Source organism: Melospiza georgiana, chromosome 6 (genome assembly GCF_028018845.1).
Source record: "Melospiza georgiana isolate bMelGeo1 chromosome 6, bMelGeo1.pri, whole genome shotgun sequence".
In the NCBI taxonomy this organism is placed as follows: domain Eukaryota; kingdom Metazoa; phylum Chordata; class Aves; order Passeriformes; family Passerellidae; genus Melospiza; species Melospiza georgiana.
Genome location: NC_080435.1, coordinates 52,351,249 through 52,376,992, shown reverse-complemented (window position 1 = coordinate 52,376,992; position 25,744 = coordinate 52,351,249). Strand labels below are relative to the sequence as shown.

At 39.2% G+C, this 25,744-nt stretch overlaps 2 protein-coding genes across 4 annotated transcripts in view; one reads left to right on the top strand and one right to left on the bottom strand.

Moving 5' to 3' along the window:
- Positions 1 to 5,330, bottom strand: part of WDR25 (WD repeat domain 25) — a 60,448-nt gene extending 55,118 nt beyond the window's left edge. The window contains exons 1-2 of the mRNA XM_058027118.1: positions 5,301 to 5,330; positions 1,464 to 2,206 (exon numbers count right to left, since the gene is read on the bottom strand). Coding sequence (XP_057883101.1) covers positions 1,464 to 2,147 — 684 coding nt within the window. The 5' untranslated portion in view covers positions 2,148 to 2,206; positions 5,301 to 5,330. The remainder of the gene's footprint in view (positions 1 to 1,463; positions 2,207 to 5,300) is intronic.
- Positions 5,331 to 5,567: 237 nt separating this feature from the next.
- On the top strand, positions 5,568 to 25,055 carry WARS1 (tryptophanyl-tRNA synthetase 1). Of its 3 annotated transcripts, XM_058027122.1 has the most exons (13): positions 5,596 to 5,619; positions 6,339 to 6,361; positions 6,970 to 7,039; positions 9,009 to 9,223; positions 10,300 to 10,507; positions 13,842 to 13,950; positions 14,719 to 14,838; positions 15,410 to 15,592; positions 16,226 to 16,326; positions 17,558 to 17,670; positions 18,719 to 18,892; positions 22,341 to 22,481; positions 24,593 to 25,055. In XM_058027122.1, exons 4-13 carry the CDS (start codon positions 9,110 to 9,112, stop codon positions 24,749 to 24,751), a joined length of 1,422 nt encoding a protein of 473 aa, XP_057883105.1. In that variant the 5' UTR covers positions 5,596 to 5,619; positions 6,339 to 6,361; positions 6,970 to 7,039; positions 9,009 to 9,109; the 3' UTR covers positions 24,752 to 25,055. The 3 variants fall into 3 exon arrangements, with proteins under 3 accessions (XP_057883103.1, XP_057883102.1, XP_057883105.1); XM_058027119.1 differs by lacking the exon at positions 6,970 to 7,039 and having other exon boundaries at positions 5,572 to 5,619; XM_058027120.1 differs by lacking the exons at positions 6,339 to 6,361; positions 6,970 to 7,039 and having other exon boundaries at positions 5,568 to 5,619.
- The last annotated feature ends 689 nt before the right edge of the window (positions 25,056 to 25,744 follow it).

Here is a 25,744-nt window from a genome sequence, read left to right as displayed (position 1 = left end):
AGCCAGCACTAGTATACTTCATTTATATTGAATTTCCAAGTTTTGAGGGACCTAAAATAGATTTCTTCAAAAACTGGCTTTACTGTTAATGACTGATTCCAAGCAGGCATGGTAACACTGATTCAGAAAAATATTTTTTTTTATGCTCAGAAGACAAACCAGACTGGCCATTATTTCAACTTTGTAATCATTTTATGTTGCAGCAACAACTCAGATTTTAGATTTTTATACCAAATTCAACACATCCATAACTTCACTTGTCAGTACAAATGAGGCTCTGGAATACTCAACAAACATTAAGCAGATGATGTGACAATTTAAGACAAAAGGTCAAATTCAGACATCCAGGTGTCAGTATTGTACAATCTAAATTTACATTGCTGCTTAACAGAAACACCCATCAGTACTTTTTGCATATCTTAGCCTTTTCCTTCAAGGTCTGTTCTTCAAGCAAAAGCCAAGATATAACAAATATACTAAAGATGACCTGAAAGGAGAAATAAAGGTACTTTTCCCCCTACATTTAATGTTTAAGAAAAAAAGAGGTTTCAAAATCCTCGTAAAGAAGATGGAGGAACTATGTTGGTATTCTGGTACAAGGGCTGTTCTTCTTAAGATTTACTAAAGTCCTAAATTTTAGAAGCAGGAAAATGGTAAATACATGTTAGATGCAATAAAGCATGTCTCCCACCAGGAAGGACACTTTCTGAGCACTCTCATCAAAGGTATGTTCCTGTGCAAGGCCACTTCAGAAGACTATTATTTGAACCCAGAGGCACAATCAGCTGGGAAAGCTGGGAAAGCATATACCCATTACCCATTTTAAAAATAAAAGCCTCATTGGACTGACTAAATTGCCAAAGAACTGAAGACAAATTCATTAAGGCTAGGAGGAAAACTCACTCTGAGTATTGAGCAATTAACCCTTGAAACAAATTAAAGTGAGAAGACCCCTTAGATCATGACAAGACAGTTCTGAGATGCAAAATCCATCTGACCTGATCTACCTCCTCCAGCAGATGTCACACAGGCCTGTCAGAATAATTAAAAATATTATTCCAGTATTGGCAGTTAGTTGCTTAATGACTCATGGCAGAATCTGTGTGCATACCCTAGTGCTCATGGCCATTGTGATAAAACACTGATAGAGATCATGAGAAATGATCTAACTACTTAAGGTCTAAAATACTGACATGCCTAAAATAAAATTTAAAAAAAACTAAAAATAATTTTAAAAATTAAAAAAATAAGTTTAAAAGCCCACCAAATTCTAAGCTAATGGAACTAACTGTGGGTATACTGAAGGATTAGGCTGCAAGTTTACAATAATCTTATGAAGCATCTCCTGAAATTCTGAGTACGTTGGAACTGTTAAATACACACAAGCAAGGATGTTATTTCCAGAAGAGCATTGTTCAATACAACATGATGGTTGAGCCACAAAGCATCTTCCTTTACATTACCTTGACTGTTCTGTCCATAGAAGCTGAGAGAAGCAAGTGACTTTGTTCCAGTACAGGACACCACTGGATTTCATTAACGGGGCCGCTGTGTTTAGACATGTAAAATATTAAGCTTTTGGGAACTTCAGTTACTTTATATTTAGATCCCAAATATGGCTTAATTAATTCAGAGGTCTTTCTCAAAGCCTGCTCTCCTGGCCCAGTTACCTTAACATCACACTCTGAGCTACCTCTCTGCTCAGATTCTTCTTTTTCAGGCTTACTGGAATTTTCTTGACGCAATCGTTTCGGGATGTATGGTCTAATTCCTTTTAGGGCAGGAGTGCTGTCATTGTGTGCCCTCTTCTGGGAAAAGCCATTTCCAGAATTTGTTGAAGAGCTTGAAGCCTGTTGATAGTTTCTGTAAGCCACAGACACTGCAGCATGGCCAGAGTAAACCCTCTGACAATGGGGAGGTGCCAAGTCAGTGTTGCTATTCCATGCATAACGCTCAGGGGGATCTTCACAAACCCTGCTCCAGCCAGGGTGCATTTCATGTGCAGATTCTGTACTACCAGGTGCAAAGTGCTGAACACAACTCACAGGAGAACTCAGCTGGTTTGTTTGTCTGCCAGAAGCATCAGGGGCTTCAGTCTTTTCAGCTTCTGTCTCGGAGTCTGAATCTTCATAAGCAACCAAACTCATTATGGCTAGACACAGCAGACTCCAGAGATCTCAGTGCTGCAATCCTCCAAAATTATGATCTAAAATAAAGAATTGATCATTCAGAGCACAATTAATTACAGGATCCACAATCTGAGTAACTTAGGGATATAAATATGTTTTCCCTAAAAATAAAAAAACCAAAACTCCTATTTCTGTTTATTAATTAGGAATTTATTCCTCTATTACAACACACTGTACATTCTATTAAGCAACACAATTTGCCTCCAAGCCCTTTGCATACATTTTTAATGCATTGCAGAGGTGTATATGCATACCACAAAACAATGACAATGAGGATGAAAAGGAAAACAACCTTACAATATAAATACAGCAAATTACTTTGCCTTACTTCCAGCATTACATCCACACATCCACACAGAGAATAAATTAATTAATTATGTAGTGGTTTTGTATGTTCATTTATAAGAATACAAATACTTCAACTCTTTTGGAGTCAGTCTAACAATATCTGTTTCTTAACACTACAGATGACTTGAAAGAAGTGTGTAGGGGTTCAACTGGCAGTTAAAGTGTAAACACATTTCTGACCTCTTCAGCAGCCTTGCAGTATGAGGAAATTTTCCAACTATATCCACAGAGCATGTGCCACACACGGAACATGTGTTTTACAGATCAGATATGCCAGAAGCTACACTGAATTCACTATTTGCATTTACTTACAGAAAAATGAGAGCACAGATCCCTCGCTGTGGAATAAGGTTTTTTCAATGTGTCCAGGAGAAAGAAATCTCCTGTCAAGACTGCATATGTAACATGCAGAATAATTCACTCTCATAAAATCCCACCAAGATTTTTCCAACAATTTGTATGGAGTATGTGGAGTATAGAGTTAACTACATTCAAACAACTGATGTGTCTGCAAAGTAATATTTCAACTTCTGTTTATAGGCAAGAAGTACTGGTATGATGGATTAAATGTGACATTTTATTACTGCTTTGTTTCCTTGCCAAGCTGTTAGCACTCATTATGCTGAAGAGATTTAACCCACAACACTTTCAGACAGGCTGCTGAAATTCTTGGTTCAGGTCAGCAAAGAAACTGCCCTCAAAGCATCTTGATGGCAACAGGGAACACATGAAAGTCATCAGTTATCTCCACAAGCATTGGCAGCATTGACACCACAAATACAGGGACACCACAAATGTAGGCCCTACAAATACTTCTGCAGGAGTAGGACTCTGGAACTTGCAGATTATTCATTTAACTTCAGAATTAGATCTATTTGAATTAAAACAACTGTGTTTCACATAACCTACAGAGGTGTTACATGACTCTAGATTCTGTTATCAAATTTCTAAGCACAGATGCAGAAGACAGGTACTTATTAATACACACACATTCACAGATCCTTCCCAAGAAAAGTGATAAGACATTTAACTGGAACAAGATCACCAACATTTCAGCACATTTCAGCACATAAAAGCAACAAGATCTCCCTCTAGAGGACATTTTGTCATTATCTGAAGTTTAAGACAGTTATAAGTGACAGCAAAGAAGAGCAAGGAAAAAAATCTGTTTTTAATAATACAGCTTCATTTATTACAACAATATTTCATTTAAACAGAAGAAGTAGTGTTTCATGAAAACTTAACTAACAAATCAATTCAAAACTAGTAAATTGAAGTTCCTAGCAGTAAATTGACACATCAAATAAATAGGAGCTTTGAAGGGCTTCACTTCAGTAATTGTATCAAGTAGTTACTGTTTGTACTTCAGTGCTAAACACATTTTCCAGCTAAATGCATCATGTCCAAAGAACAAATATAGTAAGAAGCTGACCTCTGGCTAAAAGCTACAAACTAGGATACACAAGTGGATTGGGTTAGATTTACAGTTATTTTAGTTTGTTTTAACACAAAACAACCCCAAGCTGAGATTCAGAAGTGCTAGACAGTGCTTTGAAAACACAAGGTTAAAAGTGTTTCTCATGAGAAACTGGAAAGAAACCAAATTAGATTTGGTCAGCATAAACTCATTCCATCACACACATTACCCATAAACCTCAGTATTTTTGTAACAACAAAGCATGTCTCTCATCTAAACACTTCCCATCAACTTCTGTTTTTAAGGAAACACTACCCAGAGCCACTGCCCTACCCAAAGAATAATGCGAGGTCAGGGGGGAACCACCATGCACCTGACTGGAACCATCCTGTAACTAGACTGTGAATTTATTCACGGTGTGATGTGCAATGTATTCAGCTAAAAGAAAAGTTTGCAGCATTTTGGTTTTCCTCGGCTTCCACAAGACTGATTGATCTGAAGGCACTGAAGAAGAGTGTCCAGCTTAGGGGCACAGCGATGGCAGCAGAGCCGGGACAAGGCACAGAGCACCGCGGGGACGGGGGGCACAGCCCTCCCCGGGCCCTCCACAGCCCCGAGGGACAAAGAACAAGCTACCGGAGAGGGTTCGGTGGAGGCCACAAAGATGGTGAGGGGTCTGGAGCATCCCTCTTATGGCAGACCCTGGGAGACGCGTTTAGTCTGGAGGACAGAGGGGATCGCATCAATTCGCACAAATGTCCCAAAGGCGGTACCCAGAGGATGGTGCCAGGCGCTTTTCCGTGGTGCCCAGCGACAGGCCGAGGAACAACGGCCATAAACTAAAACCCAAGAGCTCCACCCCAAGGCGAGGAATCGCTTCTTTCCCCGGAGGGTGGCAGAGCAGGGGGACACGCTGCTCGGTGCAGGTGTGGATCTCCCTGCCTGGAAACATCCAGCACCCACACTGGTGCGTTACTGTGGGACCCGCTCTGGGTGACCGTGCCTGGATAACCTCCAGAGAGCCCTTCCAGCCCTAACGCTGCTGCGAACACCCGGCCCTGTCCAGCTCCACCCGAGGAAGGGGGTCCCGGGAGGGCCCCGGCAACCGAGGCGGCTCCTCCCTCTACCCAGAGCCCCGGGCGCCGAGGCCACGCGTGTGCCGGGACAGCGCCCCCCGGCCCCGTTCCGGTCCCGATCCCGATTCCCGGTGCCGGTTCCCGGTCTCGGTTCCTTGTCCCGATTCCCGTTCCCGGTCTCGGTTCCTTGTCCCGATTCCCGTTCCCGGTCTCGGTGCCCGGTGCCACCCCTGCGGTACCTGCGCCCCCGGCAACGCGCCCGGAACTCACCTGCCGGCCGCCGCCGCGCCACTCCTAAACACGCGCCGGCCGAAAACACAGCACCGCACTCAAACAGTTCCGTGTGCCGCAGCCCCCGCGCTGGGGCCGCGGGTTGGGAAGGGCAGGGTCAGACGGCGGCTCCCGGAGCGGGAAGGAGCTCCTCGTCTGCCCTGCGAGCCGAATGGAGAGCGCTCCCTTGGGCTGGGGACTGCAAGCAGGAGGGAGGACTGTGTGAGGCAATGGTTCCGGGGGAGTTGTGTTTCCCAGCCGGGAGCGCACCGGCCGTGCCGGCTGGGGTGATGCAATGGTGGTGACAGCGGAGCGGCGGGTGAGGAGCGCCGGGACGGGCCGGGATGGGCACCGGGATGGGCACCGGGATGGGCACCCGGGGAGAGACCCCGGCGGGCGGGAGAGGGGCTGGCTGGGTGGTCACTGCCGCCCCCGTGAGCGGCGTGGGGAGGGGCTGTGCCGGGCACGTTCTCTCGTTCCCTTGGGCGATGCACTCGAGGCTTTGCCCCCGTTCCCTGCGGGGCCGCCTCGCCGCAGGGCCCGGTGGAAGTGCCCCTGTCCCTGGGGAGCGCAGCGCGGGTGGCCCGGGCACTGCAGAGCGCATCGAGGGGCAGAGCTGGCCGGCGGCCGTGCCCGGGCAGGGCGGGGCAGGCGCTGCAGACGCCGGGCTCGGGGAGCAGCGGGGTGAGGAATCATTGCGGGCTGTAATCCTGGGCTGTAATCCTGGGCACGGCCGGTCCTTGCACGGGAGCTTTGCTCTGATACAGCTGCAGTAAAGCCAAGATTCATGTGCTGGTCAGTCCTCATTCTTTGAATGGTCATGTTATCTGTCATCTCGGGAATCGTCTTGCAGTCTTTTATTGTAATTCCGTGCATAAACTGAAGTGTGCCGTGCCTGGGAAGGTAGGTCTGCTATAAAGGGCAGCTCTGTTGGAGTGCCTCTCAAGGCTTGATTCCAATGATATGTCTCAATGCCCAGTTCTTATTTTCTACCTACTTTAATTTTACTTTTCTTGTTTGTTTTGATTTGTTTTACAGGAGGAAAAACAGTTTTCAGGAATGTAAGTGCTGTTAGACTTAGTCTCACATTCTTTCATTTGCTCATGAAAGCTTGTTCTGGTCTGTCATCTCTGAAAGTCATAATGTACTTCCATGCAATGTACTTCCACAATGTTAGTGTGAAACCCTGTTTTTTCATTCTCAGGTCTTTAAATTACCAAATCAGACTGGAGACAGTGAAAATGATGATAGAGCTGTGATGGTCAGCCAGTTGGAAAGGGAGGAAGATGCAGTAGTTTTCTGATACCTTTGCCTAGGATTATTTTTGAGCTTTGTCTCATAGCAATTTAATATTTTGGAATGGACACAGGAGCAGTACCCATTATAAGTTCCCTGCATTTCATGAGTAGAAAAAGCACACATATCTTGGCTTTCAAGTTCACACTGGCTCATTCTGTACTCTGGTCTTAAATATCCTAATAGCTTTTTCTCCAATTCCCATCTTTTTTTTTTCCTTCAGATCTGTTTGCCTATGGTATGTAATCTATCTGGGAATGTTAATTTTTATAATATCAATAAGAAAGTAAGAAAAAAAATCCTGATAAATAGTAGAATATCCAGACTTTTTTTTTTTTTAGTGGCTCACAATTGCATTATTGTATTTCAAAAGATAAAGACCTGTGTTCCTCATCACTCAATTCCTGGCTTGAACTCCACTAGGAAATAGGGGCAGTGCTGAGGTAAATAGAGATAACCTTTAGGCAACAGTCCGTAAATTTTGCATTTTATAGTCACTATATCCTCATGTCTTGTTGCACCACTACTTTTGCTACTTCTTAATGAAGATGCACCTTCATTTGAGATTGTCTTTTCAGCTTAAATCCATAATATTCCAGACATTTTAAGGGGTCTGGTTTGCTGCTTTCCATTATATGTGCCAACTGTCAGCTGTCATTTCAGCCTTTCTGAATGGAGGCAATCCATCAGTAAGACTTTTCTGTAAGGGATTAAGTTAAAACAACAAGTCACAATTTGTTCTACACTGAAGAAAATTATTATATTATATTATATTATATTATATTATATTATATTATATTATATTATATTTTATTTTATTTTATTTTATTTTATTTTATTTTATTATATTATATTTTATTATATTTTTTATATTTCTTATTTATACTTTTATTACTTTGTGAAATTTGAAGTCTGTAAATATAAATGGCATGTTCCTACAGAAAGTGTGTGTGTTTATCTTCATAAATATTTTCTAATATGTATTTATTCTATGCATTTTTAACACTTAAAATATTCTCTGCTCCTGAAGAAAAGGAAGGCAATATCTAAATAAAAATATGCAATTAAATTGCAGGAATGTATCAAAAATTGTTTGATCTGCTTCAAATTACTTTTGTTTTTTAGTCACACTTTCGAACTGCAAAAAGTCAAGTTATAAAGGATCAAATTAGGTTAAAAGCTTAAGCATTATTTTGTAATCTAAGTATGGTAATCCAAGGGTCAATAGAGTAAACAAATTACATTAACAAGTGGATGTATCCACTTCTAGTTACTTTCTCAGGATATTCTACTGAAGCTGAAATGTGGGAATAGTGCAGCTGCCTAGCGAACAAAGCCCTAATGATAGGTGTGTTTTGGTAACCACCTGGTTACCAAATCGACCTTCAAAGCTTGCTGGGCAGGTGAAAGCTTTTTGCAGTAGCAGCTTAAATAAGCACTGTGTACATATAGCCAAGGTTGTGATTAGACTGATTATTTTGTAGAAGGAAGGCTTTGAAGTACTGCTGAACAGCTAATGCAGCTGTTATATTAGTTGGTTTTGTTTTGCTTGGATTTTTTGCTTGTTTTAATTCTGGGAAAAGGGAGCCAAAAGAACATGTATTTTTGCCAACCCTCAATCAGTCTGTGCTCCATGCACTGCAGTGGATCAGGAATTTGCTGGGGGGTCTCTCCAGAGAGACAAAACCTTTGCAGGTCAGGAGTTTTTTCCATGGGCACAGCATGGCAGAGCGTGCTTGGGCACACTGCTGTGTTCTTAGTCTCAGCCATCTCCTCATCTGTAACCATCTCCTGTTATTTTTCCTGCATAGTTCTGAGAAACACAGGCAAATTTTCAGCCTACTGCTGACCCAAGGATTCTTTGGAAAGCAACATTTCTCACCAATCAGTGTGTTTTGTGACTTGTGGAGGAAAGCTATGAAGAAGATGACTAAGCTTTGCTCTTGTGTATCTGTCTTTGGACAGAAGCACTCTATTACAAATGCTGAGACAAAATTCCATGTTGTAGTTATGAAAGTCTCATCATTCATAATTTGACAGGCTATCAGTGCAGGAACATTAACTAATCAGGAATCAGATAGCCTCTATCAGTTGTTCTGAGATGCTCTGAATTGCATATACCTGTATTTAATTATTTCTCTTTTGCCAGGAATTTGACTTTGAAAAGGTGTTCTAGTGTTAAATACATAGACAGACAACATGAACACTGATGTCTAAATTTACCTGGTGCTCTTGTCAGTCTCTGTCCATTTTTGTGTGAAACTGAAGCTCACTGTGTCATGTCTCCACATTTATCAATTTGATATGACTAGAATATGGTAGGGATCAGCATAGTTTTTATTTTCTTATTCTATTCACCTAATCTTGAAGACTTACACTAAAGAGTAAAACATACTACTGTTTGCCCTACAGTTCTGTTTGTTCCTGCTGTTTTGAATCTCCAAGCCAAAGAGCTGGAAGAGGATAAATTCAGTTGAGTTGTACCTAAACAGATCTTTGTGCAGTCTGGCAGAATGGCTGACAGCCCCAACTGTGATTTGAAGTCTCTGAGTCCACTTCAGCTGTTTGAAAGAGTGACTGAACAAGGAGAGAAAGTCAGAGCACTGAAAGCAGGAAAAGCACCAAAGGTATTTACATTTCATGTTTTGAACCCTTTTTTTTAAGTTTAGGTATGTCTTTGAGTGCTGAAGAATTTTATCATTCTAAGATCTATTTTGCATTGTGATGGGAAAAACCCTTGTTGAAAACTGTTTATGTCCATTCTGTGAACTGTGGCATACCTGGAGCCAGGCTGTCACTTGCAGGACTGAAGTTTTTACTCTTGAAGTAAGAGCATAGTCCTAGGCTTGGAAATCTGCTTCATCCAGTTGCCATACCATGTGACAGGATCCAAGGCATTTATTTCTCAAGTAAATTTATGTCACTTGCATTCTCTGGATTTAGATGGTTCATGAAAAATTTTTCTCCAGGCATTATTGTAGACATTATCAAATATGTCTTCCTGTAACTATACTGACAGTTCCTTCTTAATCTCTCTTAAATAATTTAGTAATTTGCCATTTATTTCAGGTTCCCTATTGTGTCATCACTATTTTGGCAAGGAGAGCTCAGTTTTAAAATGAGCTTTCTTAATGTGTTGCCTGTGGGAGAAAGCCTTGAACACTGGGAGTCAAATAAAGTGTTGTTCTATTTATTGCTTGCATGAAATTTTACTATAGCTTTATATTAGAGAGGTCATAACCATAACTTCTTGTTCTAGTGTTCTTCCAGTCTGTCAATGAATTGTAATGAATAAATTGTTTTAAGGTGAACCACTAAAAACATTGTAAAGTAAATTAGATCATAATTTGTGTTTTATTTTTATACTTTTATTAATTTATGGTAAAAGTGCTGAGCTTGTTATACCTCTGAAAGGCAAGCAAGCATTTTTTTTTCCTAGGCAGAAATTGAAAAGCAAGACAGAGCTGCTTTAAATGTCTTGGCAATGGTGATGATTTATATTCTAATGAATAAGTATTTGCTTTTCTTCTACACTTGACATTGATGCTGAAAGCATTTAAATAAAACAGAGTTTAGGGTTTATTAATGATGCAATTCAGATCAAAGCATGGATGTGGGATTTTGAAAGGTTGGGACATTAATGTCATTGTCTATTTTAAGTATGTTAAGGCAAACAGTTGTTTGGGTTTTTTCCTTTATTCAGGATGAAATTGATGCAGCAGTGAGGATGCTCTTATCATTAAAACTGTCATATAAAACAACAACAGGACAAGATTATCAGGCAGGCTTGCCTCCAAAAGATCTTCTATTAATAAACAATGGTACAACTAAAGAAGAGGATGAGGATTTAGTGGATCCATGGAATGTGCAGACATCAAATGCTAAAGGCGTGGATTATGACAAGCTCATAGGTATAACTCTTCCTTCACTGCTACTAAGGAATTTATGTAAAGTGATCCTAATGACCACAGAAACAGCAAGGCATCATAACAAATCCAGATCAAAACATCATAGGTAACATTTAATTTATGTCTAATCTTAGCATTTCCATGTCTAAAGAATTTGCTGTAAGAGATGAAAATGTCCCAAGTGGAGATTTCCTGTGAAAGATTTAAATAATTTGCAAAGAACTTTTAAGTTCAAAATCCAGGTTTTAGTGTGGTTTGTTTTTTAGTGTAAGGACTGTTATTAGAAATTACACTAGTGAAGACACTGACTGAGTATTCAGTGGCTGGAATGCAGGAGAGCATTTTCAGCAGCCTGAAGGATTCTGCCTACCCACTCGTCACATCATTTATAGATTGGAGAGGGCAGGAAGGCTAATGCAGAAATCTGTTAAATCTAATGACTTCTTCAGGAGGCACACTTACAGGCAGCCAAGGGCTGGCTGCAGTGAAGGAGTTGCAGCTCATTCAAAAACATGCAGTGTAATGGAAAATGTTTCAGATGGGGTTATTGCAAAACTTGCAAAGTTTTGTAGTTAAAGAAACAGAGGTCTAGGTAATTTCCTTATTGATTTTACAGTTTACTGTTTTAATAACTTGTTTGAGACTAGCATGGAAACTTCTGTAATGAAATATTCATTAATTTCTCTATTTTTCCTTTTTTTCATTATTGTCAATCTTCAATTCCTGTTTAGTACCTCAGTTGTACATTGCTGAGGTCTGCTTAGTAGTTTTTGCTCACAGTAGAGCATACACCCTTATGTTGCAGTAATTGTATCTGCTGTGGGGACAGTTGCTTGTGTCAGCATTATTTTAATTCTTTGTGATGTTACTGAGAGATTGTGTCAAATGTATGCACACATTGGCTGAGTCTGCAGGAGGTAACAGGAGAAAGAGAAAATGGGAAAGGGAGAAGTGTGCAAAGAAAATCATAGGTCAGGGTGAGAGAAGGAAAAAAATATATTTTTTAGAATCTGGAAGTGGAAAAGATCTTGTTACTTGCATAAGAGTTACAGAGAAGTAATTTGGGTTTTTTTCTTGGAAGGAGGGGTCCTGAGCATTTTAGAAAAGGAACAATTGCACAATTGTGATGGCACAATCTCAGGATCTTCCTAAAAACTATTTACCATAAATCAGTCCATGCCCTTTTTTTCCTGTAACTGTGTACATAAGACCTTTCACCTTCCATAGAGTGTTGGTTAGCCTAAAAGGTTTTTACTTCTTTACACTGCTCTCAGATTACTGAATTTGATAAATGAGTCATTTTGCTTGTTCTAAGTGCTGTGTTGGAAGTGTTTCAGAGAATGCTAGCCTAGCCACTTCAGGATGTGAAGCAGTAGCTGGTTGTTATTGATAAGCTTCCTTCTTTTCCTTCCCTTTTAAAAAATAACAATTAAAGGTGTTGTTACATTGGATAGCTCCTACCCTAAGGGAAATTTTTGTGCCACCTATATTCTGTTACTAGTGGAACCTGAGAAAGTTGCCACTGTGCTTATGTTTAATCAAACACAAAAAAATGAAAGCAGTGTGTGAATTGGAAGAGGTCTTCTCAAATGCTTGTCCTAGATGTGCAATTATAAATGTATGGTAGCACAACAAAACAGCCTGAAAATATTCTGGGAAGAAGGGTTCTGTCAGCTAAGTACCAGATATAAACATCCCTAGAAATTTGATGTTTAAGAATGATTTCCAGGATTATTTGCTTCAGATTGAGGTGAGGTGGACATGCCCACAGATTGAGGTGAGGTGGACTGGCCTGTCCACCTCAATTCCACAATTCCTTCTTCTAGCCCTTCTTTAAGGTAGGATTGGCATTTGCATTCTTCCAGCCTCCAGCTGCCTCTCCCTGTTGTCATGATTGTTCTGAGATCCTTGAGACTGGCCTGGTCACCAGAGTTGCTGTGTGACAAATATTGGAGTATATATTTCTCTATGTGGTTGTAACAGGGCAATGGCAAAGAAGAAAAGTACACAATGAATTTCAACAAATGCAAATATGCTTTTGAAAATGGCAGTTCTCAGGACTTCTGCACAGTGAGTTGAAAGCTGTATTTTGGTAAAAGCTAGAACACCAGAGATAAAAAGCACATTAGGAATTTTTTTAAAGCTTGTTTAGGAGCAGAGACTTTGTCAGAAGCTGTTTAGAAAGGCAGATTCTTTGTGAGCAGACAGCCTAAGATGTTCTGAACACTCAAATAAGAGGAAAGAGGTAGGGAAAAATGATCCATCTTTTAACAGAAGAGGTGAACATGGGCAAAGAAAAGGGAGTTGTGCAGCCTGTGAATGTTTAATAAAGATTTTTAGACATTTCCAGTGAAATGTTCTATACCCCAGAGAGCTTTTCTAATCACTTGCTATGACAGTACACAAACATTTCTAGGGTAGCCAGTCCCAATTAATCCAGGGCATTTTCATGTTTTCTGTTGATGTCAGATTAGCCTCTTACCAGTTGCTGTTGATGTGCTGAATCATTTTCATGCTCATTGGGTCTCTTTTCAGCATTCTTTCAGATTATCATTTGCCATTTTGTGATGCATTTTGCATTTCATTAGTGCAATGCTGAATAATTCTAGTATTGAATAAAGCAGAATAGTAGCAAACAGTAGATTATTGCACAGATTTTTTTTCAAACAAATTTAAATTATAGAGCATTGGCCTGATTGTTAAAATCCCAAAATTACTGGGAATATGGAAAATACTGTTATTTTACTCTATCACAGCCTTTGCTAAACCACCAGGTCATAAGACTTACTGATTGCCATGAAGAGCATTATGCATTTCCTTTTCAAGCCTCTTGAGGGGAGCAGTGTCTGTAATCATATACATATTAAAGAAGAATTAAGTTTGCAGAAGAGTATTTGGGGTTGGTGATGTCGTTTGAGTGAAAGCAAAAGATGTTGTCTGACAGCAGAAAATTTGGACATCAAAAGAGAAACATTCAGAGCCTCTTAGGCATTTTTATTGTATGGCTTAGGCCAAGCTGGTGATCTGAATGTGTTTCTTATGTTTTGCTTGGAATAGCAATGCTTGGAATATCACTGCTTCTGCTGTAAGGAGGCTGCAATTACAGTAATTTGTGGATGGAGAAATACTGTATGTTTTAGTGAGCTGGGCCTCCTAGCATAGAGATAATACTGGAGGTGACTGCTGGGTCTTCAGGCAAGAATCAGGAAAATTGACTATTTGACTTGAAGATGTCTTTTTTAATCCAGCCTGCATTGGTATGTTCTTGGTATTCCAAGATCTGGCTGTAGCTATGCTGTGCTCATTTTAATTTTTTTTTAACATTTTATGATTATAGTTCGGTTTGGCAGCAGTAAAATTGACACAGATCTGATAAATCGAATAGAGAGAGCCATTGGGCAAAAACCTCACCACTTTCTACGCAGAGGAATCTTTTTTTCCCACAGGTGAGTTTTTCTTTTCTTAAACTTCAAAAGGTTCTGTTGGGCACACTTCCTGCAAGAATTATTGGGAGAAGCCTGTAACTAGCAAAAACCATGTGCTTTTATGCCAAGGCAAACCTACTGTGCCATTTGAAATTAGCAACTCTTGCAGATTTCCCCTGGCAACACTCGAAACTCTTGATTGCGTGGGTTTGTGCTGTGTCCTCAGGAACCCCAAACTGAAGAAATGTGCTCTGAGTGCAGGCTCAGTTTGTCTCTGTGTCAGCAGCCAGAAGCAGTGGCCTGGCAGAGAACTCCAGGTGCCACTGTTGGTTTCAGCAGGGCTCCCATGCATCTGTTTGTGGCACAGAAAGGGCTCAGGGAATAATCTTAAGCTTGAGCCTGCCAGTGACCTTCACGGGTTAATGGTAGCACACAGGGCCTTTTGGGCTGTGGCACCAGCAGGCTTCACAGAAAGCCCTGAGCATGGCCTCCACCAGAGGTCAGCTAAACTGCTTGGCTCTAGAGATTATTATCCAGTGAAGTTATTTTAGAAGCTGCACAATTTCAACATTAAATTTTCAATTTTGATTTAATTTTTCTTGGAGTTTTTTTCCCCCGTGAAGACTGAAGGAAAAACAAGAACTTTCTTATTTCTAGGACCTTTAACATGCTGTAATTTATTTATAAATACTTCTGGCTTTAAAAACACTCAGATTTTTAATAAAGGCTTTTTACTATAGGTATTTCTTGCTAAAGAATTTTATCTTGTTTTCTTTGTTTTTTCTCTAGAGATATGGACCAAGTACTTGATGCTTATGAAAACAAGAAGCCCTTTTACCTTTATACAGGCAGAGGGCCATCCTCTCAGGCAATGCACGTTGGTCATCTCATCCCATTTTTGTTCACAAAGTAAGCTGTTTCTACCAGTTGTATTCATCAAAGCATTCTTTTCAAAAGAAACATTAAATGTGGCTTATGGAAACTGCCAAAATGATACATTGCAAGGAGATCTGATTGTGTGGAGTGAATATTAATGAATTTAATTCTGTCTTACCTTTTCACTGAAATGATCACAATCCCTGCATCACCATAAAGCCCTTTTCCTTACTCTCTTAGCCATGTGGCACTCCTTAGAATTTCTGCTGTTCCTAAAAACCAGTTCCTTACAAGACTCAGTAACATTACTCTGTAAGGTGCTGCCTGCAGCAGCAGGACACAGAGACATTAGGCTCAGAAAGGTAAAACCTCTTTGAATTCTTGTTCCTTTGTAACTGGTGAGCTCTGTCATGTGAGTCTTTTTTCCAGTTAAGTTGTCATTATCATCTCTATAGAACATTTTATCTGTTCACATAAATATAAACATACAAAGAAAAGAGCAGACCTCTCCACATACGGTTTAAATACATAAAAATATTTTAGCTGCATGATTTACATCTTCATTTTAACTTAATTTAGGATAAAACATGTCTGCTTCTCTTAGGTGGCTTCAAGAAGTATTTGATGTTCCCTTGGTAATACAGTTAACTGATGATGAGAAATACCTCTGGAAGGACATGACAATTGAGAAGGCATATGAATATGCTAAAGAAAATGCAAAAGACATCATTGCATGTGGTTTTGACGTCAATAAAACCTTTATATTTTCAGATTTAGACTATTTAGGGTAAGTAGGAATTTCTTTTGAGCATTGTAGTGAAAAAAGTGTCCATATTTTCTCTGTATTTTCTCTCCTAACTTTGACAACATAAGTGTGTCTAAATTTGAAAGCTTCAGGATAAGTTTTGTAATACTTGAAATGGAAACATATTATTTTTTCTGCTCTAACATTTCATATATATTGTCATTCTCCTGTATAACATATGAGCAAATACTTGTGTGTGCAATGTGTAAATTATGAAAAATATATTAAACCAGCTGAAATGTAAAAATACCTAAACCACCAGGAAACTTCCTGATTGATTTGCTTAAGATGGTATCAAAATCTCTCAGATGTGTTTACACTTTATTTGCTTTAATAGAAGGCATTGCAGCAACTTGTTGTGGTCAATTATTTTAATAATACAAAATTGAGTGAAGTTTAAAGAATCTTTGTAGTAATTATTGGGGGACGGGAAGAATAAATTAAACTTTCAAGACATAAAATTCCTGTTTGTAAATGATTCTCTGATTATCAAAAAGTCTGAAACTGAGACTTAATCCTGCAGTTTTTTTGATGTTCTCTGCTTTTGCAGTCAAAGTTTGTACAAACACTCTCCTCCTCTTCTCATTTTATTGTTCCACTTTTTTTTTCTCACAGGACAAGTGCTGGCTTCTACAAAAACATTGTCAAAGTTCAGAAGCATGTCACATTTAACCAAGTGAAAGGAATCTTTGGCTTTACAGACAGTGATTGCATTGGTAGGAAATTGTACCAGTTACAAGAAACAGTGCTTGCTTTCACTTTCAATTGAGCTATTTTAAATAAGAGTTTAAAGAGATTAGTGTGCCACTCATGAAACAGGCAGAAAAAGCAGGAGGATTATGTTTCTAGGCAGTTTCTGATGTTATTGTTGTTCCTTCAGAATAGAACATACTTTACAATGAAATTTCTAGCATAACTTCCACCTTTTTGACTTTAGTAAAAGCAAAGTACAAAACACAAATGTTAAGGAGTCCAAAACAGAAAACAACTTTTTCTTTTATTTTCTTTTTTATTCTTTTGTTACAGTGATTGGAGCTATAGGCAATCTTACCCTCTAGCAAGTTCTATGCCAAAGTTGTAAGGAAACTTATCAGAAAAGGTTGCATTAGTACACATAGGCATTTACATATTTGAAAAAAGTTGGGTGCTGAATAGCCTAAATTATCAAGTCTAAATTATCAAGTAACTCAAGTCTCCCATTTACTTCACTGCAATTGCAGGTTTCTGTCACCTGGCCAAGAGAAAAGATTCTGTGTAAAAATGACATTAAATCCTGGATGTTTCTCAGCATTATCATCATTCTTTATCCAGTAATTAGGCCAGTGACAACTTCCGGCCTTCAATGTAACCAAGGAACAGGTTTCCACTTGTTTTAGCAGTGCTCTGATAAAAGATGGTATTGTGATTATGACTTCATCACATGTATGTAAAAGTCCAGCACTTGCTGACTGTTCTGATAGGATTTTGATAAGCTCCAGGTTGGCCACACTGGGATTAAGCCCTGTATAAAAAAGAAAACTGGGCATATCTGAGATGCTCCATGAGTACAGAGTGATTATAGCAGTGATTTAAGATCTTAGAGGGAAGCTTATGTGATGACTGTAGCAATTCTCTCACAAAGTGAAAAAAAATGGAAAGCTTAGTCAATTCTGTTTCTGGAAAGGGCAGATAGTTCAATGATCAAGAGAGTACGCAGTGATGAACTTTTGCTGAAGTCAGTGTGGTCACAGCTTGCCTTTTCTATGTCAGTTGAAGGTTTGTTGACATTGCAGAAGGTAAAGGTGAAAAGGTTTCCTCAGATAAGGCAGCAGAGCTTGATAAAGATAGAGCTTGGTCTTCAACTGAGTATTTGGATAATTCCCTTGTGCATTTTACAGCCTGCAAAAAATTCTCTCTATTTATCACTGCTTCTGTTGATTGCTTAGCTTTTCCAAACACGTTTTTTAGGTAAGATCAGCTTTCCTGCTATCCAAGCTGCTCCATCCTTCAGTTCATCATTTCCACAGATATTCAATGGCAAAGAGAATATTCAGTGTCTTATCCCATGTGCTATTGACCAGGTAAGAAAATCATGTTTTAACTTGGTTTTCATGGATTTGGTTTTATATTGTACCATTGGTGGTGGTATCTCAAGGCATCTGTAAAACATTCCTGCAGGCGCCTTTCTAGGGTAGAAACTGAAAGACCTAAAAGATGAAAAGATGAAGGCTTAACCCAACAATCATGTATTCATCCAGTCTTGGATCTCTCTTGATCTCAGCTCCATTCACACTGAGCTGACTTCTAGGAAAGCAAGGACTGTAACATCTATGCTAAAGCACACTGACATGGGGGTAGGAAGAAACGTTTGGCCATCTCCATGGTAACTTGGACAAGATGGAATGAGCTCAACTTGCAGCACAAGAGTTTTCTGTTGAACCATGGGGAAAAACCCTGTCTCAGTAAGAATAAAGAAGCACTGAAATAGTTTGCCAGAAAGGCTGCAGAATTTTAACAGTTCAGATTTAGAGAACTGAAAGAACATCAGATTCAAGTGAGAGTAATAGGGTTTTGTCTTTAAGTGGTATTTCTAGGAATTACATCCTGCACTGTCTGAATCTTTAGCTATTTTAGTCACAGGGACAGATGCTGGAAGATGATGTAATCAAATTAATCAGCCACAATACTATGAAATAGAATTTCACTTTGGTTTTAAGTCACATCATCAGCACAGCACTGCCAGCTTGCTTGCTGATTTAGTTCAGATTCTCTGCTGGTTGTTAAAATGCTTTGGGAGAAAGCTTTCATCTTAGGCTGTATCCATCTCCAGGCATATTAAGCATAGTTTTAGCAACTATTTGAATTAATGTAAAATTTTGTAAATATGCCTATTACTTAAGGGAATCAGAGTGTACAGCACTATGAAAAAGGAAAAAAAAGGGGATTTTGTTTGTTGGTGTTCTGAATGAACTGGATTGAAAGTAGGTTCTGGAATATTTCATTGTTTGCTTTTTTCAGGTTTTGGTTTTTTGACATCACTTCTTATGGCATGAATGAGTCAGCATCAATCAGAATTGATTTCAAATCACATTTTTCAGCTTTATTCTGTGCTTTTATTGGTTGTTTTAGGATCCTTATTTTAGAATGACCCGTGATGTAGCACCAAGAATTGGACAGCCTAAACCAGCCTTACTCCACTCAGTCTTCTTCCCAGCCCTACAAGGAGCACAGACCAAAATGAGTGCTAGTGACCCAAACTCCTCCATCTTCCTCACTGATACACCCAAGCAAATCAAGACAAAGGTAAGGACTTGTGAAACCTGATAAGATGAAGCTTTACAACAAAAAGGAGAGGTCATAGAATCATAGAGCCATTTGGGTCAGGAAAGAGCCTTAAGATCATAGAGTTCAACCATAAACCTATCTCTGCCAAGTCCACCACTGAGCCATGTCTGTAGGTAACATTGGTAGAAGAGTCTCCAGCTTCATCAGAAAGTGTTGCAGAGGTTGGCCCAGCTCCTACCTGACACTCCTTTGATTCCCCCTCAGCTGTCTGGCACTTCCTTCAGAGATCCTTCTGGTTACAATGGCAGATTTTAGTGTTTTCCTTGAACATGTGTGAATCGAGTTTTCCATACATTTCATGGCAAAGCATCTTCAGGAATTGACTGAGTTATGCAAATTTAGCTAAACTATCAAATATGATACTTTACCTTACCAGCTAGTCTGATAGTGCCAGTATTAGCTGGGAAAGTGTACAACACGTGTTTGTTTTTCTGATACCTGGAGAGCAGTGGTGTGAGAATAAGAGCTGTGGAGGCTCATGCTATTAAAATAAATCTTATGTTGCCATAGTTTTGAAATCTGACAGGCCATGATGTAAACCTAATACACAGCTCTTTCTCTTGACTGCCTCTCCTTGTTGGGAGCACCAAACATTGCATGGTGTTAGTTACAACACAGGTCATACCTTTCCTGCTGCTTGAGAATCTGTTGCTGCCAATTCACAAAGAAATCTGCTCACTCCAGTTTCCAAATAAACATTATGCTGAATTTCAGCTCAGAAGGGTTGAAATTTTTTTCTGAGTATGTTCCTAGTTTGTTTCTAAGTTCCAAGGAAGATTGCTTTTATCTGGTGTCAAATGATGTAATTTTGTAAAAGTTCACCTGTGTTGTGGTATTTAAAGAAAATGAAAATCATTCCTTGGGAATGAATTTGTAGGCATGAAACCAGGCATTAAATAAATGTCAAAACAAGAAGAAAATATGTTAATGTTGTTTCTGTTGGGCAGGCTTGGATTAATTCTCTTTGACAGCCACCCCATAATGCTTCATTCTCCTTTGTAGAAACTGATTAAGCAGTGCTGTTTTGAAGAATTAGAATTCTTCATGTGTGTTATAATAATTCCAGTTAACTTGCACAGTTATAGAGTTACTTAAAAAAAAAAAAAAAAAAAAAAAAACACTTTAAAAACACCTTAATTTCAGAATAGAGAATACATGGTTAATGGTAATATTGGTAACATTCTTCCATGATTTTTTCCTGGCAAATAACTTGTGATCTGCAATGAGATCCACATTCATAAGTCCTAATTCTACTGTCTTTAAAGTACTTGAAAAATGAAAAAAAAGTGTTTCTAGCTACTTGGAATAAAAAAGACATAAAGAAAAATCTGAACATTTTAAATGTTGAGTAATGGTGGACAAACTCAGCTCCTGAAGCCCATCAGAAACAAGTCTTTATGGAAATACAGCTTCAGTGAAAGACCAAATACTGTTATAGCAAATAAAGAAACAAATATATTAGGAAAGGTGACTTCTGGTCATGATTGAAGGTTAAAAAGAGAATGCTATGCTGAACAAAAAAAATTACTGCTTACAGCATTTTTCAAATTATTAGTACATTGCTAATTAATGAGGTTCAAAACTAGTAATGGAAGATAAAAAATTACTATGTAGTGGAAATGGCTAAGAGGATTCTAGGTAATCTAATGAGATGAGTGACAGCATTTCAATAAACTATTCTTATTGTACCTATCAGCAAATTACAATTCAGTTACTTGTTTGTTTTCCTAAAGTGTTATTTAGATTTTATGTCTACAGACATATTGAGGGATTCAGAGACATTCATTCAGGGGGAAAAAGATCAGTGCATCACTGTGGATGGGTCACTGAAGCCCTCAGTTAATGAGTAGATGCCAGAATATGTAAAAAGTGAATTTGAGATGAGGAAAAGAATAATTTTTTGTTTCAACAAAAAAATGCTTTCACCTGTCATGTTGTATTTAATCCTTCTCTGTTTAGGAAGAACACAAACTGTAGAGATAAAGGGCATTGAAAAAATTTCATACAGACTTGCAAAATCTACTAAGGAGGAAGGTCAGTGCAGAAGACTATGTAAAAACTTCATTTTACAGATGCTGAGACAGCTATTCAGGCTGCCCTACAATATAAGAATAGATGTGTGTGGCAGATGGCAGTTCATTGCCTTAAAATATTCATCACTCCCTGATTTCTGATTGTAGTTTTTTGCCACAAGATTTCATCTGTAACTTGGTGGTTGGAGAGATTCAAAAAAGCACTAGACAGTCTATACAGATAATAGGAGTGTTCATAAATTGTAAATATATAACAGCTCCTGGATACCAGAACTAAAAAAACCCTACTTCATATGCAAATGTGTCTCTTGGCAGGTTGGTAACAGTATCTCAAAAGATACAGGAGCTAAATGAAAGCTCAGCATATGGTTAAGAAATATTTTTTTTCCTCCACTTAGCAATTTATTTTCTTTAAATTTGTAGGAAGATTAGCATCCTCAGAGAGTTCTACATATGTGTAAATGCTCAAAATAGGCCAGTGGCTTCTGAATTTATTGGGAATGGGATTAGCAATTACATCTGTTCAGTAGTGCTGTTCATCTGCCTATAGGAAACTATGCTTAAAGAAAGGGAGACTGTCAGCAAATATTCCATGTTTAGACTGAACAATTGGGCATTGGCCTGATTTTAAGCATTCTAGACAGACTTTTGTAATGTTTAACTTTGCTTTCTCTTGTTTTTCTTTTCCACAAAAAGGGATAAGTTTATCTCTAGGATTTCTACAGTATTTTCCATGCCTTCTTCATCTCTTCCAAAATTAGCTTCTTGATAAAGTAAATATCTTAATTTTTGTTACATGAAGTACATCTTCTGTAAGCACAAATTCTATCCAACAACTTCAGCAAAAGGAACTTAAATTTTTTTTGACTGAGTCTTGGATAGATTATTTTTAATTTTCACTTATTTTTATTCTGATTATGCAGTCTGAGGAGTATATGTACAGCCATTTTTCCCTGCTGGGCTCTAATGACCTCCTTTTTTCAGTCCTGAGGCTCTGCTTTAACTTGTTCCACTCATTCCTCAGCTAATCCTAGGTAAAGAATTTGGAGGATCATCACACATCTCTGTTTGCAGTGAAGTAATCCTGATTGTGGTGGGAATTACAGCAGTAGCTCCTGGTGTTGTTTCAGATGAACAAGCTCCTGTTGCTGTTTCAGATGAACAAGCTGCTGGTGTTGTTTCAGATGAACAAGCTGCTGGTGTTGTTTCAGATGAACAAGCTGCTGTTGCTGTTTCAGATGAACAAGCTGCTGTTGCTGTTTCAGATGAACAAGCTCCTGTTGCTGTTTCAGATGAACAAGCTCCTGTTGCTGTTTCAGATGAATAAACTCCTGTTGCTGTTTCAGATTAACAAGCTCCTGTTGCTGTTTCAGATTAACAAGCATGCCTTCTCAGGAGGCAGGGACACCATTGAGGAGCACAGGAAGTACGGAGGCAACTGTGACGTTGATGTGTCCTTTATGTACCTGACTTTCTTCCTGGAAGATGATGACAGGCTCGAGCAGCTGAAGCAGGTGAGTAACCAAACTGCTCACAGGGTTATTCATTCCCTGCTCTGAGGACAAAGCTGTGCCTCAGTCCTCCTGAGGACCTTCTCCAGGAAGGTAATTTTGGTGTTATGCTCTCCATCCCTTTCAAGTTTCAGTATTAGTATTTCAGTTTTTGTTTCTTTGCAGTGTTCTTTCTCACAGGCCAATCCATCTCCTTTAAAACAAAAAATCCCCAGTGTTTTCACAGGAATCTCCAACACTCTGTGGGACAGTATCTTCCCTACCTTTCAAATGAGGTCACCTTGGGATTAGTGTGGTTTTAATTGTATAATACACTCTGCCTGTTCCTCGTTGTAAAGTACCTAAACATTCTGCAAAACTACGAAAGCACGTGTCTAAAGCTTGCTGGGTTTTGGTTTTTTATCATCATCACAAGAAATGTAATAGCTCTGAGGAATTGATTCATTGATCCCAGGCAAAAACTGCTTCATATATGTTGCTTTTTCTTTAAGGCTGTCTGTCAGCCTTCTGTCCCCAGGGCTGGTAGCAAGCCACTTCCCTTCCTTTCCTCACCAATGCTAGGTGGTGTGTTTGCTCTGGAAGGCAGGAGCTGCAGTAGATAACACCCATGTCACATTGGTTTATCAGCTTTCTCCTGCTGGGAACAGCTGCAAGGAAATCAAGAGCTGCAGATTCTTCTCCAGCCCTCTACTCCTTCCCACACAAGAGCAGGGTTGGATAGCTACTCTTTTCTGTGCTGTTGTAAATTCCTTATGGAAACCTGAAGCACATTTGACTTTAAGAGATTTTTTTCATTGATCTCCAGCCACTGCAGGAGTGTCAGCTGCAAGAGTGTCAGCCTAATTGTGCTGCAGAGCACAAAGCCTGGCCCACAGCTTGCAGCTCGCTGCAGTGGTGCCTCAGAACCTGGGTAGAAAACGTGAACTCACCCACTGTAGCAGCCTCAGTGCAGCTGCTTCACCTCTAGCACCAGAGGGCACTTCCAGAGAAAGTAGCATTGGTGTTTCTATAACAAACTAACAAGCACAAAAAAGAATTCACAGGATTAGGTTGGAAGAGATCTTAAAGATCATCGAGTGCAAACCAGCCCTAACACCTCAACTAAACCCTGGCACTGAGGGCCACATCCAGTCTTTTCTTAAACACCTCCCCAGGCAGAGCATTCCAGAACTTTATCACCCCTTCTGTAAAAAACTTCTTCCTAATATCCAGCCTATATGTCCCTTGATGCAGCTTGAGACTGTGTCCTCCTGTTCTCTCAGTTGCTGCCTGGTGAAAGAGACCAGCCCCACCTGACTACAATTACTTTTCAGGAAGTTGCAGAGAGTGATAAGGTCACCTCTGAGTCTCCTTTTCTCCAGACTAAACACCCCCAATACAGACTTCAAACATACAGACCTCAAACCACACCCTGAAATTACAATTCCACTTGTTAATGTATTTTACTCTTGCTGAGTGAACATCAGCAGCATTTACACCTTGAGCAGGTGTTACAAATGGCTTGATGATGAGGGGAGGCAATCATGTTTATTGTCATTTCAAATATAGCTGAACTGTCCCAGCCATGGTTGGCAAATGTGGCTGAACCAATAAACTTGGCCTGTGCTTCTAAGCTAAAGCATTTCAGTATTGAGCAATGGAGTGGATTACCAGCTGTGAATATGACTACAGTGTGAACATAGATTCTGAGTGTCTTTGCTATAAAAAGGATATTTAAATCACATCTAATCTCTTACCAAATGCAGTGAGAGAAAAATATGGGCATTTGTACCTGTTATTGAGGAAAATAAAGGCTTAGACTGTTTATTTGAACTGGGATTCTGGGGAGGAAAATTGCAGTTTCCTGCAAGTAATTACAGGATTTCCTAGTTACACTAGTGAATGTAGTTTATTCAGTCCTTAGAATAACTTGTACATACAAAGTTTGCCAGCTACCTTAATGTTTTAGCAGGCAACAAGCAACTCTGCAAGTTTCATTTTCAGAGTGAAACCAGATAGTCTTCCAAGGCATGTACTTACTTTTAAGTAATCCAAATCTGTCTTTTAAAGAAATACTGATCACTGAGTCTTTTTGTGAATGGCACCATGTTCAGCAACTAACACTTTCTTGACAGGCCTACACCAGTGGGGAATTGCTCACAGGAGAGCTGAAGAAGGTACTTATTGAAACAATGCAGCCGTTGGTAGCAGCTCATCAGGAGAGAAGGAAGCAGGTCACAGATGAAATTGTGAAGCAGTTCATGACTCCACGGAAGCTGGCTTTTGAATTTTGAAGAAATGTATATGTAACTTAGCACTTCCTAGTCCACAGCCAAGTAAATGTTGTCTTCTGTTGTGTGTCATCACTCCCTAGTTATGTACAGCCTGTAACTGGTGCTTTATAAATAATGAGTAAATTATCATGAACAGCAGAGTACAGAAAAAGTTTAAAATAGGACTTGGAACTATTTAAAATCAGAATATGCAAAACAGAATTGATCCCTCTCGCAGGAAAGCATGTGTGTCAGCCCAGCATTGTATTTTAATGTATTTCATGTTGAAAATATAAATAAAATTTCCATTGATGATAAAGACTAACTTGGAAATTGCTTTAAATATGTTGGAAAGAGGTCATATCTCAAAGTAATAAATAGTAGCTCCATTTTCTTTTGTACTCTGTACCTTGGTTTACTAGATTGTATGTCTTCTTGGGCTGCTGAGAACATGCTGCACACAAAAAAGTGGTGAATGTTACAAAGTGGGATCAGTGCAGAAAGAGTGGACATCTGTGAGTTGAACACTGGGGAAGGAATATCAGACTTGTCTTGCTGTCACCTTCCTCTTTGACATTGGCCAAGATGCAGAAATCTCACTGTACTTTTTTTCTGGACCTTTTTACCTGATCTGAGTGCCTCTGGAAAGAGAAGATCATCAGGAAGCTGTCAGGTCCTTGATATTCTCAGGTGGAAGATAGTATAGAAATGCAAATATTAGTTTCTAAGAATAAATAACAAGTGTTAAATCATGATGTGAAAATTTAACTCACACTGGACACAGGGATGCTTTTAGTACTCTGTTCTCTTTCACTGCACCAGGAGGTTTAAACTAGGGATATTTATTTTAGGATGTATTCCAGTGAGAAAATACACTTTGTTAAAATACCTCATGTAATATTTAATTATCTCCTTTCTTCAAAAGAACTTCAGTGTCTTCACTATGATTCCTGGAAGAAAAATCCAAATTATTAGTTATTTGTTTTGATCTGAACAGTGCTGACTGTTAGATCT